The 17,798-nt window shown below is 37.1% G+C and overlaps 1 protein-coding gene across 31 annotated transcripts in view; it reads left to right on the forward strand.

Annotated features, from left to right (window-relative positions):
• Window positions 1-17,798, forward strand: part of nrm (neuromusculin) — a 237,903-nt gene that overhangs the window by 38,208 nt on the left and 181,897 nt on the right. For all 31 annotated transcript variants that reach the window (XR_011603916.1, XR_010654041.2, XR_010654042.2 and 28 more), the window contains exons 4-9: window positions 28-176; window positions 6,727-6,897; window positions 8,057-8,215; window positions 8,347-8,423; window positions 10,782-10,880; window positions 10,941-11,100. Coding sequence is in view for 23 of the 31 variants with exons in the window: in XM_065864691.2 (XP_065720763.2) it covers window positions 28-176; window positions 6,727-6,897; window positions 8,057-8,215; window positions 8,347-8,423; window positions 10,782-10,880; window positions 10,941-11,100 (815 nt within the window). In the remaining 8 variants the exon portion in view is untranslated. The remainder of the gene's footprint in view (window positions 1-27; window positions 177-6,726; window positions 6,898-8,056; window positions 8,216-8,346; window positions 8,424-10,781; window positions 10,881-10,940; window positions 11,101-17,798) is intronic.

Here is a 17,798-nt window from a genome sequence, read left to right on the forward strand (position 1 = left end):
CTTAATTAAATTTGTTTCTTTTTATAGGGTAACTGTTAAGCAAAACCCATACAGTCTAGTTATAAAAGACTTGAAAATAGCCGATGAAGATATTTATCTATGTGATACTACATTTTTTATACCAGAAGAAACGTGTGATAACTTCAATGGATATCGAATCGAATTGAGAGTCTTAGGTAAATGTAGAAAATGTTTATTATAATCAATGGTTTATTGCATGACTAATTTGCTTCTTATGTTGTATTAATTTTCCCTTTATGATTATATAATTTTTTTTTGCTTGTATGCTACCTTTAGTACTCACCCATCTTGAACAATCTACAAAATAAAAATCTACGTAATACGATAATAATTTTATCCAAATCTAGTCAGATAGAGAACTTAAAAGAAGGTACGGCAAGCCAAAGTTTATTTACCCTTGCAGCTTAAACCTCGTCAAGCAATCAAATCATACGTGTATTACATAAACCATGCATTAGGAAGATTCTTATATAAATATATCGAAAGTTCCTAGGACAACTTTGTATATGACTGGTCGTCCGATTTAGCTTACAAAATCCCAAGTTCTGAAATCTGAAAACAATGCTATATGCTTAAACGATAAGAAGGAAATTATGAAAAACAATAATGCCATCGTTTTTATACCCTTGCAGAGGGTATAATGATTTACAACCCAATGAAGCATCAATATTCTTAATCAGCATCACGAGACGAGTCAATCTAGCCATGTCCGCCCGACCGTCTCTCCATTTCTACGCAAGCTAATCTCTCAGTTTTAAAGCTATCGGGATGAAACCTCTAATAGGAATGATCAAAATATATTTGTAAAAAAATATAAAAATATGACATATAGACTTCTATTCTTTGGAATATCATTCTTTTAATACTACAAAATTTCGGATACATTTTTAAAAAAAATGTAATCATATAGCTGCCATAGGAACGATCTGATATTTAAGGTCAAAATAATACAAAGAAATCTATAATTCGGTTTTCGGTAAACATATGCACATATAGATTTTTGTTTTCTAAAAATCGGAAAGCTCTGTATATACAATGCAGGAACGACCTGCAAGGGTATAGAAACTTCGTCTTGCAGAAGTTAGATTCCTTTCTTGTTTTTCATATTATTTTCTTATTCATTTACTGTCGTCCTAGTCGTCCGATTAAAAAGCACAAAAGAAAGTCTAAATAGTGATTAAAAACAGTGAAGCTAGAATTAATTATGTAATTTTTCCGATCATTCCTATGGGAGCTAAAGGATATAACTTCCGAATCGCTTTGTCACGACTTATAACAGAAATAAGACTTTTGAAAAAGTTTCATCCCGATAGCCTTAAAGCTGATAGACAAGTCTAAGTAGAAAAGAACATATGGACAAGGCTAGATCTTCAATGGAAATGGCTGCTTTACTGCCCTGCAAACTTCTGACTGAAATCATAATACTTTTTGTAAGGGTAAACAATTTCAGAGCTATAGCTGGACTCCCCGACCTCTAAAATTTTTAATTGCCTTGTGGTGTTCACCGGTTGCCAAATCGATCGATAGCACTATTTTTATACCCGTTACTCGTAGAGTAAAATGGTATACTATATTCGTCGGAAAGTATGTAACAGGCAGAACGAAGCGTTTCCGACCCCATAAAGCATATATATTCTTCGTATATATATGAACGTATATGAACGTATTCGTATATATGAACGAGGATATCTCGGAAACTACCAAAGAAAGAAATAAAGAATTGGGATTTCAGACTTAGATTCCGTAGCCTTGTACGCAGCGCAAGTTTGTTACGCGAACACGCCACCCTCACACTAACGCTAGATAAAAAATTTTAACTGAAGTGTAACAGGTTCGTCAATACATATCGATTGATCCAAAAAAATTTTGCACGCCCACAAACCTCCCGAATCTGTGAGGCCCGCAATTTTCATGCTAGAAACAAAATTGTACACGTTTTGTATTGGTATCATCAATATCAATCTATTGACCAAAAAAAGTTTGCCACGCCCACTCTGACGCCCATATCGCTTAAATCTGTCTGCCGCCCACATAACCATATATTGAGATAGCGGGTAGGGTGCGCACTACAATCTCGCTTTGCTGTTTGCATAAATGAGACTAACAATAAGTGTATCAAATCTTAACAAAATAACTATAAACGAACTAAAAATCATGTAGACTGACATTAGACTAAATGGACCTGATAACTATTGCTGGGCTGATAGATCGTTTCGAAGTAGACGGGTTTTGTTCGATACCAGTGCTAAATTCCTTGCGAGATTATTTGGGTGCAGTGTAAGTTTCCTATGGTAAGCCGACTTTTGTATTGATATTTCATCTTTAACCGGCTGCATGCCAAGCTCCCTGTGGATGTTTTCGTTCCGCACATACCATGGTGCCTCAGTGATTGAAATTGTAGAGCAGAACCTTGAGGTCCAGACACAGAGGTGATCGAGAATTTATAAGCTAGTGTGGGCTGCTAGCTCTAAGTTTAACATGTATTTCCTCCAGGTTATACGTCTGTCAAGGTGGATTCCGAGATATGTTACATCGTTTGCTTGGGGATCTGCGTACTGCCTAAAGCTAGCGGGGGGCAGATTGTCTGTTAAGAGTAAACGTTTTATGTTTACACTTTTGATCATAAACTTTGTATTCGCCACTTCCCAACTACCACCAGATGATCCGAAGGTTGGGCTGTTACTCTAGTTGGGCATCTCGAGCCTAATTAGCCTTTTGTTTGTAGGAATATCTGCTGTGTACAGGATAAACAGAGTAGGACCCAGTACGCTACCTTGTGGAACTCCAGCTTCAGTGGTGTACTAGTTGGATGTTTTTGCATTGCATCTCACCGCGAAGACCCTGTGAAAGAGGTACGACTCAAGTAATTTATGAGTGTTTTCTGACAGAAATGTTTTGATTTTATGCATAAGGCCTTCAAGCCAAACTGGGTCAATAGCACTATCGGTGTTTTCAAATTTTGTGCTTTTTTCGATATCAAAATAACTTAATTTTTTACGTTGTTTTAGGTATTTTTAAAAGAAAAAACAATTTTTTTTGTTGATTAGAACACGATATGCTGCTTGGGTAGGGGCCAGAGGTAGCTGTACACCTTATACACCGTATGAACCCTAAGATCTTGGAAACTGTAAGAGCCCGAATGTTGGGACTTGGCATGTAGGTTCTTGGGTTTCCTACGCAGCCCAAGTTTGTTGTGCCCACCTAGAGCCCACATTTTTTAGTATTTGTAATAATTTGAATGAGGTTTTGTTTTTATTATCAACACCTATCTACACGCCATATATTATTGGACAATTCCACTTACAATAGTTCTAATATCAATTTTGTGACAAAAATGCTAGTAAATTCCAATGCTTTCATTCTGCCCGCTTCGTCAAAATATTTATGCTTTTAAGCATACAACGGCATATTCTATTGCAGCGTGCCGAGTAAGAACATTTTTAAAAGTCTATTTATTTAACAGAACTTACAAGCATTTTTCGTTACAAAATTAATATCAAAACTTTTGTAAGTTACTGTGCGATCGTCACGACCTGTTACCTCGTTAATACTTGTTTTTATTTAATATCATAAGTTTTGGCTTTAAAAATCAGTTATAAAACAGGAGATATACTCACATTTGCTGTAAAATAAATATATATGTATATATCCGATGGCGACGTTATCAAAATATTTTTGAGAAATTTGTGTCATCAAATTAATGATGGATAGTTTTGGTTATTCAAGGTAAGCGTGAAGTGTTTTTCGTACTGAACTGATTCGGTAAGTTTAGGAATCTCAAGGGCTATGTAGTTTAAAATTTAAAAATAAATCGCTCGATCCAATTAAAAGAAAATAGACAACAAGTTTGAGAAAAAACTGTTTGCTATTAATTTAAATTTATTGTATTAGAGAATTTTAGCACAGGCATCGTGAATAGCATATTGAATTACTTTTAATATTAAGCTATTTTTTTGGTATCCCGCTAAACTAGCGTGTTTTTCCAAAAGTCGTAGAACAAATGTTTTCTCTCTCGAGTTTCTTAATACACCCATATAATCCCTAAGTCCCTTGAACGAAAGAGTATTTATACAAGCTTACAAACAAAGGGAAGAACATTTTCATTTTGGAAAGTCCCTCAAAATCTTGTTTTTGGAATAACTTTTGAATGGAGCATTGTATATTAACAGTTGTCATTCGACGCGTATTCTCAGTAAGAATAAAACTTATACGTGGCATTTATGCCCATCAGCCACAACAGCTCCAATTTTCTAAATTTTCACTTTCACTCTTTTTCTAAACTAATTAATGAATCTTTTTAGTTTTCGCAATACCTTTCAAATGGTGTATTACTCGCTGTGATCAGACAATTCTTGGAGATTTTTAGTTCTGCGGCTATATAAAGAGGTCGCCTTCGCACACTCTCCTGGTGCGCGTTCGGATCTACGTGGACTGCTGTCCACAGTGATAATTGTTTTCTTAAGCAATTGTTATTTTTTCTATATTTTAGAAAAGTAATTTTTTGATATATACCAAATACTGTGACATACACCAATATTTGGTATATAAATACCAACTGCAGCCTTCCTTATTGTTTTTTTCAGAAACTCCATTTCTTTGCTAAACCGGTAACTACTGCCAACTAATTTCAATTCTGAAATATGGGACCTATGTATTTTGTTATAAATTTCCATAATTACCCAGTCTTCCGTCTGGTTAGATGGTTTTAGCCATTCTACATGTCCTTTTTTGTACGAAACGCCTACACCCAAAAAAAATCGCCCTTAATTCAAGAAATTCGCCGTTAAATCAAGAAAATCGCCAATGATTTTCATTCAACGGCATGATTTTCTTGAATTTATGGTTTGCCATTTCTGGAAATAATGACAAATTTTTCTTAAATGTATGGTAAAAACCCTAAAGTTAAAAATAATTTTCTTAAAATAAGAAAACAATTTTTTATAATGTAAGATTACCTTTTTTACATTTGAGGAATTTGGTTGGTTTTGTATAAAAATTTTGGATTTTAAATGGATAAAACCGTTTCTAATTTGAATGGCAATTATTACATGGGAATATAGTCTATAAATTTTTGTTATTAAGGATTTATCATATATAAATACTTTTTATAAACATATAAACAACAAATGGAAAAATCCTTACTTCAGACAACACCGGCATGAACTCGAACCCGCAACTGCTCACACCAAAGCCAGACGTCTTAACCATTCGCCCACGCTTCTTGTCATACAATGACTAAAGAGGGCTATGGTGTTTTTGGTTCAGCTTTACTCATACCAATAAAGTTTATTCTAATCTAAACGTTTCCACAAACGTTTAAGCAACTTGGTAATTAGAAAAGTGAAACTAACAAAAATAAAAATTAAATAAATTTAAAAAAAAAGTAAAAATAAATAAAGAAAGTGCACCCGCCGTGGCGTGGGCTCGAACCAGGTACTTTTGTACGATTATTTATTGACCGGACGTCTTTACCAGCTAGACCACCATCAAAATGTATAAAAAAAGTAACTTTTCCCTGAAAATTATTAAAATTAAAATTAAATTCTATAATCAAGAAAATATTTCTTAATTCAAGAAAATATTTCTTAATTCAATGGCGTTTTAAAATCACGGTCGATTTTCTAATATTTATGGTGGTTATTTTTTTGAGTGTATAAAAGCCCTAACCATAAAAATATTACTAATAATATTAACATTATTAATTAAAATTTGGTTGGAACTGGGATCTCGCTTGAAAAAGGTTATACTTCCAATATCTACTCAAACATCGGACCACAATTAAGTAAGTTACCAAAGTACCTAAACATAAAAGGTGGTTCCCGTGACGACATGCTTTGCATCATTAAATCATTTTTTTCTCAGGGTAAAGTTTATTAGGAAAAATATTGGTTTCGTTCTTTCTCCCGGTAGAAAATGTTGTATGTTAACTGCCTGTTTAAAAAATTGCGATACTCTTTCCGCTATGTCTTTGCCACCCAACCTCTTTACCTTTAACAATTAATTCTCTTTCTCTTTCTTTCATTTTTACATACACACGCGTCAAAACTCATTAAAATAAACTTTTTCAAATCGCCTCTACATGAAAACTACTAAAAAAATTTGAATTACTACATATTGATATCATTAACATAATGCTAAAAAACTCCGATAACACATGAACCATATACCACTGCAAAAATACAAAACACCTATTCCCTGTCCAACAATTAATAATCGTTTTAAACATTTCATCCTAATTCATTTAACTATACATACACATGAATTAAATTTACCTAACATTTATTTCCTGTTAAAAATATATATTTTTGTTGAATTCATTCACAAATATTCTTGATCATATACGTGATAACAACCTAGAAAACATTGGTAAATAAATAAATTTTCAGCACGTTTAGTTTTAAGAGAAATTTCAATGGACAAAATAAAAAAACTTGTTGAATCAGTTAAAAAAATATTATTTGTAAGAGTGATTGTTTACTAACGAAATATTAAAAAATGTAATTTACTCAAGAAATAAATCATTTCCATTAAAATTTTTAACTTATTTATAACTATTTTTAAGGGATCATTTTAAAATATTCCACAGTAATTATATAATTTGATTTTGTTGATAACCCAATTACAAATATTTATCCTTTTAAAATTATACGGCAATCACACACAAACAACACAAATCGGCAAATAAATAAAAATACTCGTATTTAGTGCCACCTACTGAGGTTGTTATTTTGGATGCAAAAGGCGATCGAATCGAGAACGGCAGCTCAGTTGGGCCCATGCAGGAACGCCAGTCCCTGAAAGCAACATGTACCGTAAAGAACACACGCCCTCAACCAGAAGTCGGCTGGTTCCGTGGGACCAAGAGACTAACAACTTGTGAGTATTAAAATTTTATGAATGGGTTTTAATGATTAAATATTTATTAGAACACAAATGAACATGACTTATGTTCTTGTTCTCGAGTCCCTAAGCTAAAGATTATATACAGGGGTGTCACAAAAACCGGCGTCGGATTTGGGATCGGTTGGTGTGGAAACCAACCCATCAAATCCGTAGGTGTCACAGAAATTCGAGCGATTTCTTTTTTTCGGAATAATTACCGAAAAATGACTAGGGCTGGATACATACACTGAATACCGAATATTGAATAATTATCGAATTTTTTTTGAATTATTTTGAATATTTTCCAATAAGTTTTAATTTATGTTTTTTTGCAAAATAACAAAGAGAATACTTGTTTAAAGTTCATATTGTACAAAATACAAGAAAAAAATGAAAATTTGAATTGTAGCCTGTACTGCAGCCCTGAACAGCCCTCAAAATACGGGGAACTTAGAAACCGTCAAAATTGACGTCTGTGATACCGAGATTTTCTTTTCGGGGGAAATTCGGTTGGAAGGGATTTCTGTGACACCCCCGATAAACTTGTAAAATCGAACGTGTTTTCTTGACACCTTAAATTTATTTGAACGAGATAGAAGTTTGGTTGCGAAGGGCAACCTCAGTAACCGTAACAATTACCGCAGTTTCGATTTCAAAACCTCAAAGTTCTCATCGAAGCGAGTCAATTTGAGGATGCATTGAGTAAGCTTTCGTTCGGGTATTATAGTGACTTAACTATTTGAATTAAAACTTGATTTACAAGGGCAGTATTTTTCTTACCAAATATAAACCACTTCTTTCCAAACAGAAAATTTTAAGCTTTGGACTCAAAAATCTAAAATATACAAAGCATTTGATATCAACACACTATGAAACGCACAATAAATTTATTGAAAAAAATTCAGGTAGGAAAAAAGGTAGTAAAGCTTCTTTTCTACCTGAATTTTTTTCAATAAAGTTATTGTATATAATAATTTAATTTATAATTTATTGTATATTGTATATAGTATATAATATAAGCCGTTTTGTATAAAAATATACCTATATTTCTGATTTAAAAATCTTAAGAAACTAATCTAAACCTGTCTTACAATCTTCAAATAACCTTTTGCAATACAATCACAATTTAAAATCTTACTTTTGAATTCTACAGATTCTCCCACTCATGACTTGAACAATGGCCTTTATACCTCAACACTCGAGTTGGACTGGCCGTTGTCCCGCGAAGATCTTGCTCAGGACATTGAATGTCGCGTGAAGTCTGCTGCCATACCAAATACAACTGTAACAAAATTTAGGGTGGACTTGCAAGGTATTCGATTAAAATAGGACTGCGACTAATAGTTCTCATAGTTATCTTAAATAAGCTTTAAATTTATTTTTATTTTAACATTTAATTTCATTCTTGTACCAAAACTATGTATTTTATTTTTTATCCAACAGTTCGTCCAACAAGTATCGATATAAATGGAGTAAAACACCATACAGTGCAAGGCAGCAAAGTGGTTTTAACATGTGATGTGAGTATTGACTCTAAGGTATTTAGCAGTCTTGTTCTTATGAGAAATGTTGTCCAGTTTGATTTTAACTTTAAGTCCATACTGTTATATAAGGATAACACTGGAAAACAAAATGGGCTTTAAATTATGTTATTATAGACGTATACAGATATGCTTATGATCTGTACACGGTTCTTCGAGGGTCGATAGTCAATTTTTTTTAACGCATGCTAATAAATTGCTGTGATTGCGGAAAGTAAGAATTTATAGTATTTTTTGTTATATTTCGTTTCCTGTAAACATATACGGTAGTCAGTTAAAATGTAACATTATCTTTTAATTTCAGTAATTAGTTTTTAGTTTTTTAAAAATCGGAAAGCTCTTCGTCTTTCCTTTCTTGTGTAAATAACGATTTCACAATACCAATACTAACCGTTAGCATCAACCACTTAGGATGCAGATACGCTTATATACGTCCATTTTAAAATAATTTAATGAATGTAGTAATTATTTATCTACAGCCAAGCTTTCAGAAAAAAATTTTTCTTATACGATTACAGTATTATGTCTATTATAACGCCAAATTTTTGGTTTCATACATACATTTCATACATTTTTATCAACTTATTTTAAGTAAATGCGAACAAGACAGACATAAATAAATAAATGAGTTTAATTGTAAATGGTACCCGTTTCTTGTGCAGTAAAGGGATTGTATTGTATTCGAGGAAAGTATGAAGCAGGTAAAAGGAAGTGTTTCTGACACCATAAAGTGTACATATGTATACGAGTATGTCCGTCCGCAGTGATCTCGAAAAGTTAAAATTTTGGTATTACACCCAGAAAAAAATCGGTTGAAACGTTCAACAGTCAATTTCAAACGGGGTCAAAAGGTGCGCAAGCACGTTTGTTGAAAATTCATGAACGCTCGAAACCTTAGGGTATATTTCCGACCGAGTGCGGTCAGTGCAAGAACATTGCGGGCTTATCTTGAGAAATGCGAGGTTTTGGACGCATGGTAGAGATGTATTCAATTTCCGTACTTTTCTTTTGTTGTTGCTAGAATTTAATGTATTTTGGTTATTTTGTTGATGACAAAGAATTTATTTATTATTAGAAGCACATATGTATAAGCATATACACATTAGAAATAATAGTTTAATAAAACTTACAACTTACAAGCATATACACATTTAAAATAATAGTTTAATAAAACTTACAACTCACAAGCGACAGTTCGCGGACCTGATCCTGTTCTACCATATGTCAAAGGCGGACGCTCTAGCAGCTGGACCACCGAGAAAATTTTTTAAGTACAGACATTCGGGACACTAGACCTACATACGACGGTTGCGATCAAGAATGGTTTTATGGTTTTTCAAATATTTATACACTTTTGGATGCGCTCAAGTCAATTGTCAAAGCACTTTTTCCACTCCGATACCTCGACTATCAGATGCCCGTTTCTCAGCTAAAGGGACAAAAGAAAAATGGAGATATGAAAGCAGCAAGGCGAGATTGAAATGTGCCACATACCCCTGATCTCAATATATGGTTATGTGGGCGGTAGAAAGATTTAAGCGTTATGGGCGTTAGAGTGGGCGTGGCAAACTTTTTTTTGGGTCAATCGATAAGTATTGACGTGACTAATAAATTTCAGTTAAAATTTTGATCCAAAAAAAATTTACCACGCTTACTCTAACGTTCATAACGCTTAAATCTGTCTGCCGCCGGTAGGTGGCGCATTTTAATCTCGCTTTGCTGCTTGCATATCTCCATTTCCTTTTGGTTCCTTTAGCTGAGTAACGGGTATCTGATAGTCGAGGTACTCGACTATAGCGTTCTTCCTTGTTTTTCTTTTTTATTTGAAATCTGAAAACTTTTTAAATACAATTTTATTATTAAGGAAATGTTAGATATTATTTTCAAAAATCTTACAGCTTACTCTTCATCGGTGCGTACTTGAACTTGGGACCTTTCGTCAAAAGTCCACGATTTTGCACGAGGGGGGAGGGGGGGTCGAGGTAAATGTCACGTGGACATAGTAAAAATTTAATTTTAACCTTTATGTTATTTATTCCACTTTTAAATTTACTATTTACCGTTTTTAAAAATCTCTATAGATATAATTTTTAATAAGAAAAAAAAAATTTTCAATGAAAAAGTCCACGTGGACAAAATGGGGGGGAGGGGGCGGGTTAGTTAAAAATCCACGATTGTCCACGAGGGGGGGAGGGGGGTACCAAAAGTGCTTAAAATTTGTCCCCTATGCCCTTTAATTCTTACGAATTCTCTTGATTTGTATTAATATTAAATATACTTAAGATAACCAAAGATTAACAAGTCAATTAATGTATAAAACTCTTTATTTCTAAATAGATTCACGGGGCTCGACCAGCTGTCAACCTTACGTGGTATAATTCAACTACCGTAATCAGTCCTAATGAAAATGACATGACCGAAATTCGGATTAAATCGGTAAAAATAATGTTTTTAGAGCCTATGTTATCACTTAAGTTTTACATGTTTTTTATACAGTTTGAAAAAAATGATGGCACATATCATACTCAATCAGAGCTTATTTTTAATGCCACTCGTTTTGAGAACGACCGTGTTTTTCGATGTGAAGCTGAAAATGCTGTTTTGCAAATTAATCGAGAAAAACCAATTTCATCTGCACTTACCTTGGAAGTTTTATGTAAGTATTTAAAATAAGGAAATCTTATAAAAATGTACATACATCCAAAAAAGCATTGTTCTAGTTCCAAGGTCAAAAATAAATAATATTTTTTTACGTACTCCTAACAAGAAGGGAAACAAACTTCGAAAAGCCGAAGGAAGAACGGTATAGTCGAGTGCCTCGACTATCAGATACCCTTTACTCAATTAAAGGGAGCGCAAGGAAGATGGAAATATGCAAGCAACAAAGGGCCTTTTTCAATATTGCAGGGAGCCACTTTGCGCCGATAACATTATTTGGTCAAACCTTCTTAATGATGGCCATATTTAAACAATTTGTAGATAGATATTAAAAAAACACATAACACCATTTACACTTTAAAGATGTGCGCGCCAAACATATTTCAGCGTTATAAGCGTTAGAGTGGCGTGGCAGACTTGAAGAAATCAATACACTTCAGTTAAAGTTTTTAATTCAGCGTTAAAACTGTGGGCGTCATAGTAGAGTAAAAGATAATATGTAAAACAAGGAAAAACACTATAGTCGAGTGCCTCGACTATCAGATACCCGTTACTAAGCTAAAGGGACCAAGGGGCAGCAAAGTGAGATTGTATAGGTGCGCGCACACTGATGCGGAGCGGCGTGGTTTTTACCGCCTAGAGAAGTTTGCATGGAATTAAATGCAAGCCCGCACAATGACGCGGCGCGTCACCGCGCGAATACTCGAGGGAGCATCCAAGTAGCGTTTGCCGCGCCGACATTTTCTATTCTCGGACTCTTTCGGCTTTTATCGGCAATCGTCGGAGCATCAGGTTTGGGCCGAAAACAGAGCAAACGAGCACAATTTTCTAATTTTTTCCGAAAGACTGTTTTGAGTGCACAAGTGAGAGCGGCTTTCATATCAATATACATAGGTATGTAAGTGCAACGTTATTTTATAAGAACAACCCTCGTAAAATGAAAAATAGATAGAGGAGGATAGCATTCTAGTGAACGTAACTGTGTGTCACTGTTCTTAAAAACTAAGAAGAATTCCTCTTAGGTTAGGGCTGTTGTCGGACTGTAGTTCGACACACTTAGACCTCTAATGGGACCATTGTGATCCCGCTTGATCTCGTTCTTTTTCCTTCTCTAGGGTCCCATAACTTATAAGTTTAAACCTGTGTTTAGCTGATCAGCAGGTCTTCCACCCGGAAGATTTAATAAAATCACTTGTTTTTAAAATTAATCCCAGATATTTCGGTAAGATCGTCGGTGAAGGGGTTTCCTAAGTGTTTTATTCTGAGTCTGCATAGGGCCGTTTTTTCTTCTTCATTCCTGCAGCTTCTACAGAAGTCATTTTTTGGGGCTTTTAGCCTGCCGGCATGTGTCCCAACGAGCCAGTGGCCTGTAAGAGCTCGAACTAGCATGCCACACTCTGTGCGGCTGAATTTGAGTATGTCCGAGGTTTTTTTATTGTTTATCACCGGCCATGTCTGGTAAGAGATACGACACAATGGATGTTGGCTAGTTTTTTTAAATAGTTTTTTATATTTTGCTTGCAAGTTACCAAGGGCATGCCGACATTCTCCTCTCCTGGGAGGAGAAGCATGATGGTGGCCTGCCTGGCTAACTCGTCCGCTATGTAATTGCCTACGATATCCCGGTGACCCGGAACACATATTAGGCTGATAGTAAACTGACTAGCCATCTCGTGGAGAGATCTGCGACAGTCTGCTATTGTACGGGAGTTGGTGTTTATCGAGTAGATCGATTTAATAGCCGCTTGGCTGTCACTATTGGGCTTTCCACTGCCCGGTGTCCCTCAGTCGAATAGCTGCCGATTTGGACCTTTCCATGCTGCTAAGTCCAGGCTAAGGAGGTTCAAGATCGCATTCAGCGCTTCATTCGGGGTGGTTCGAAGGGCTCCACTAATACACAAAGCCGTCAGTATGCATTGTTTGTGTAGAGCTGTCCACCACAGAGCCACTCCGTATAGTTGGATTGGCTTGACTACCGCTGTGTATATCCAGTTGACTATTCTAGGGGACATGCCCGATCTTAGCCCAAGTGCTTTTTTACAGGAGTAAAGTGCAATGGTCACCTTCTTGGTTCTCTCTTGGTTATTTAAGCCCCATTTGAGACGCATATCTAATACTAACCCCAATTATCTGGCGTGATCGCTAAAAGAGAGATATATTTGTGAATATAACAAGTTCCGTTTTTGAGGGATTTACCCCAAGTCCGTTCTCTATCGTCCATTCCGATAGTATTTTAAGTTTAGCGGTCATAAGATCGCAATGTGTTTGTGGATATTTTTCATTAAAGATGATGGCGACGTCGTCTGCGTATGCCACTACCTTACAACCTCCTTTTTCCAGAATCCGCAGTAGTTTATTTACAGCGATATTCCACAGGAGGAGTGATAGTACACCTCCTTGAGGGGTGCCTCTATTCACTAGTCTAGTCTGGGTTGAGGTCCCTAGTGTGGCTGTGACCATTCTGCTTATCAGCAATTTATGGATCAACCCCACCATTGGCGGCTCAACCCCTAGCTCTGTGAGAGATTCTGTTTTAGCAATGAGAAGCACGTTATTGAAGGCTCCCTCTATGTCCAGGAAGGCGATCAGTGTGTGTTCCTTGATGCTGAATGGTTTGGTGCAGCGCCGATTCGATTGACTTACCTTTGGTATAAGCGTGTTGTGCCTCTGATATTTGTGTCGGGTCGTTAGTGGCCCTTATGTGTAGGCTTATCATTCTTTTAAAGCTCTTTAGCAGGAATGATGTTAGGCTTATTGGCCTAAAATCATTTGCTGTGGTTTGGGTGGCCTTCCCTGCCTTGTGAATGAAAACCACCTTTGTTTCTTGCCATGCTGTTGGTAGTTCTCCTACCGCCAGGATGGATTGGAAGATTTTTTTCAACCAGTTTATGGCTATTTGTCCTGCTTGCTGGATGTGAGCCGGTGTTATCCCGTCCGGTCCCGGCGATTTGTATGGTTTGAAACTATGAATGGACCATTTCATGTTGCGGTTTGATAGGAGTGGATCTATTTCGATTCCCTCTTCTGTTCCTCTTTCAGGTGGATGACCTGCTTGTTGGCTCCCCGGGAAGTGAGCGTCTAGGAGCAGGTCCAAGGACTCTTTACTGGAGTCTGACCAAGATCCATCTGCTTTTTGAAGATAGCCCAAAGGCGCGGCTGTCTTAGAGAGTATTTTCCTGAGCCTTGCGGCATCAGTTGTTTTTTCTATGTCAGAGCAGAAGGTCTGCCATGCCGTTCGTTTTGCTCTTCTAATGGCCTTTTTGTAAGAGGCTAGTTCAAACTTGTAGTTCAGCCAATTGGTGTCCTCATTTCCCGCTTTTGCTCTGTTAAACAGGCATCTGCAGTTGGTTCTGAGGATAGATAGTTGTTGGGTCCACCAGGGGGGTTTTTTCCTTCCTCTTGGTTTCTCTGTGGGGCATGCCACTTTGAAGGCAGTGTTGCATGCCTCTGTGAACTTGTATACTGTTTCGTCCAGCTCATGTGGGTTTGTGGTGCTTTCTGACGGTTCCATGGGGAGGATATTTGTCAGAACTTCTTTGTACCTGTGCCAGTCTGCTCGTCTGGGGTTGGCGAAGCTGACCGGCAAGGGCGAATCAAGGGACAATACGGTTTCTATGAATCTATGGTCCGAGAAGGAGTGCTCGTCAGAGACTGCCCAGTTTTTGACTGCGCCTACGAGTGAATCTGATACCAAAGTTAGATCTATGATCGTTTGGCAAGCTTTAGTTATGAAAGTAGGGGCATTGCCCCTATTGCATAGGAATAGGTTCGAATTTAGAATAAAATCAAAAAGAGACTCACCTCTGTCGTTGTTGTTTGGGCAACCCCACTGGGTGTGATGGGCGTTGGCGTCACAGCCTATTACCAATCCGTTCTTGAGCTTTTCGCATTCCTCTGCCAGTCCTCTGACCAGCGCATCTGGGGGGTTTTCCTTCTCAAAGGCCAAATAGGCCGATAGAACCCTTAGAGAGCCACTTTGCAGCTCCAGGCTTACTGCGGTGTTGTCTCCGTTGCTGTAATGCAGGTTGTTGGCTAAGTGCAGGTTCGAATTTTAACTTCTTTGGGGTCAAGCAAAAGCTTGTATTCCTTTGTTTCTAGTCCAGCAACCTTGCTTCCCACTAAAATTCCACTTATAGTGCGTGTATTTCAAAACTAAGAAATATAAAAAATAATAAATATCACATAATTAAGACCGGAAGACTTCGCTTAAGTGTGCGTTCCTCGTGCCACGATGTGTTCTTCCCCGTTTTCTACTCTTGCCGCTTGCTTACTATCATTGGCTTTGATATCCTTGTGCCATCTGGCCACACCTTTGATGTATGTACATCCAAAACAGCCGACCTGGCCCAACTATAGCTATTCATACCAGGAACTATGTTTTACATTCGGCCATGAAACTACGAGTCTGACCCAGACGATGGTCCATCCTCTTTTTCGACTACGTACATCCATAGCTTCATATTATCTCAACAAGTCGACGTAACAACCGGTCCTTCAACTAGTGCGGCTTTTTTGACGTCGTATCGTCCATTTGTCTTCACTTTGGTTACTGTATAAGGACCAAGAAACGAGCTAGCCAGCTTTTTCGCCGCCACAAATTGTGGTCGCTTTATGGTCCCCAGATTTCAAGACATTCGAGTTCACGGCTTTTTGAACTGAAGCAAAAACCTTATACCATTTGGGAGGATATTCTGCAGACAACTTCGCTACCATTGAAGTAATGATCCTGTATACGCGTTCAATTTGACCATTTCCTCTATCCATTCCTGTTGAATTCCAAACATGTCCAATTTCATTTTGTGTGACATGTTCCTGAAATTGATTTGATGTAAATGCCACGCCTCTGTCCCTTATGATCCGAATTCGGTGACCGAAGACTACCGACCATTCTCCGAACTTCTTCACTTTACTGTTCTCTCCATATGCAGAATCCAGAACTGCTGCTGCGAGGCATGTATAGTTTTCTGCAGAGCGAAGTGACCAACGTCGTTTGCTTCCTTTATAACTTCGTACTTTATAGACTTAGGTACAACCATAACATCATTTCCATCTTCCACTTTGAGTAGGTTACCTGCTTTAAGTTGAAAGTCTTTTCAAGAAAAGATAGGATGTATTTCACGTTCCTGGCCAGATTTTACTTTCTTCGACTGTGTGACCCAAGAATTGTGTCCTGAGCTCAGCTCAAACATTTCTTCTTTTGTAATAAAGTAAGTGTAACGACGACTAGACTCTTCAATTGGTACATGTAAGAAACTGTTTTCAAGATTCATGGCTGTGAACTATGTAGCTTGGAGCTTTTCTAGCACTTTATCCATTAATGTGACAGGGAAGATGTCTCTGTGTACCATCCTATTCAGCTGACGGAAATCGATGCATATTCTGTTTGTGCCATTCATCTGCTTTACGATGACCACCCGACTTGCGAAGCTTCCCAGGCCTCGCAGTACGGCATAACTTTTTTCCAGCTTCACATCAAGCATTTTCTTAAAAACTGAATGGCATACAATTGATAAGTCCGCTCCTGTGTCCACAAGACACTGAATAGCAACTCCGTTCAGTGTGATTCCTTGAAAACGTTTTGATGACCTGGGGACAATCCCTGGATATGTGTCCAATACCATCACACTTAAAGCATTTGGTATCCGTCTTGCAGTCCTTCCTCAGGTGGTCCGTCCATCCACATTTAAAGCAACGACTGGCGCGGTTGGTCGCAGTGGACATGCTTTTCTTGACACCACTGTACTGCATGAGCTGGTTTTTTGACTGGCACTTTCGTTGGTATATCTCGAACTTCTCCTTTAGCTCTTGAAATTCCTTTCAGCTATACAAGTCAAATATCACGCGATGAGAGATTCTTTGTCAATTGAGCCCTGGGATGCCATATTTTTAATTATAAATAAATGTACTCCTGAAAACTCTCGTCCTTGTTCTTCTTCCTTTCTGCTAGTTTTGCGCTTCGCATTGTACGTTTGAATTCTCCCATTAGCACATTTAAGTTGATCAAACGTAATTACGACTTCCGATTCTGGGAACACCTTGGCCAACCTTACCATCTTTCCCCGTGGTTGCACATATTTCTGCTGATCAATAAGTCCATACGCGTCAGCATTTTGTTCAAAATTATTAAGCCACAGCTCCACCGGAGTACTCTCTCCGTCAAAGTCTGAGACAATATTCGCGAAGTTTTCAGCTGAAATACTGGGTATGTTTCGATCTCTTCCATTTCGTCTGTCGATTTCGTCTGCATTAATTTTCAGTGTAAGCAGCTGAATTACTTGCACAAGACTTTCGTTACTCATTTCGTAAGAATTTTTATTTCTGTTTTCGTTTTCTATACGCACAATTTTCACCTCTGTCTCGTTGCGATTTTTTTGCGATCGTGTTACAACACCAATTCTTTCGCTGTACATCAAAAACAGCTGACCTGGTTGACGATAGCTATTCATACCTAGAACTATGTTTTACATACATTTCAGTTAAAGTGGGCGTGGCAAATTTTTTTTGGGTCAATCAATTGGTTATGACAAGACTATTACAAATTAGGTAACATTTGTTTTCTAGGATGAAAACTGTGGGCGTGGTATATTCGCGTAACAAACTTGCGCTGCGTACAAGGCTACGGAATTTAAATCTGTTATCCCAACTCTCTGTCTTTCATTGTTTCCCAGATATTCACGTTCATTCTGAAGATTTTTT

The sequence above is a fragment of the Drosophila suzukii genome, chromosome 3 (assembly GCF_043229965.1).
Source record: "Drosophila suzukii chromosome 3, CBGP_Dsuzu_IsoJpt1.0, whole genome shotgun sequence".
Taxonomy (NCBI): Eukaryota; Metazoa; Arthropoda; class Insecta; order Diptera; family Drosophilidae; genus Drosophila; species Drosophila suzukii.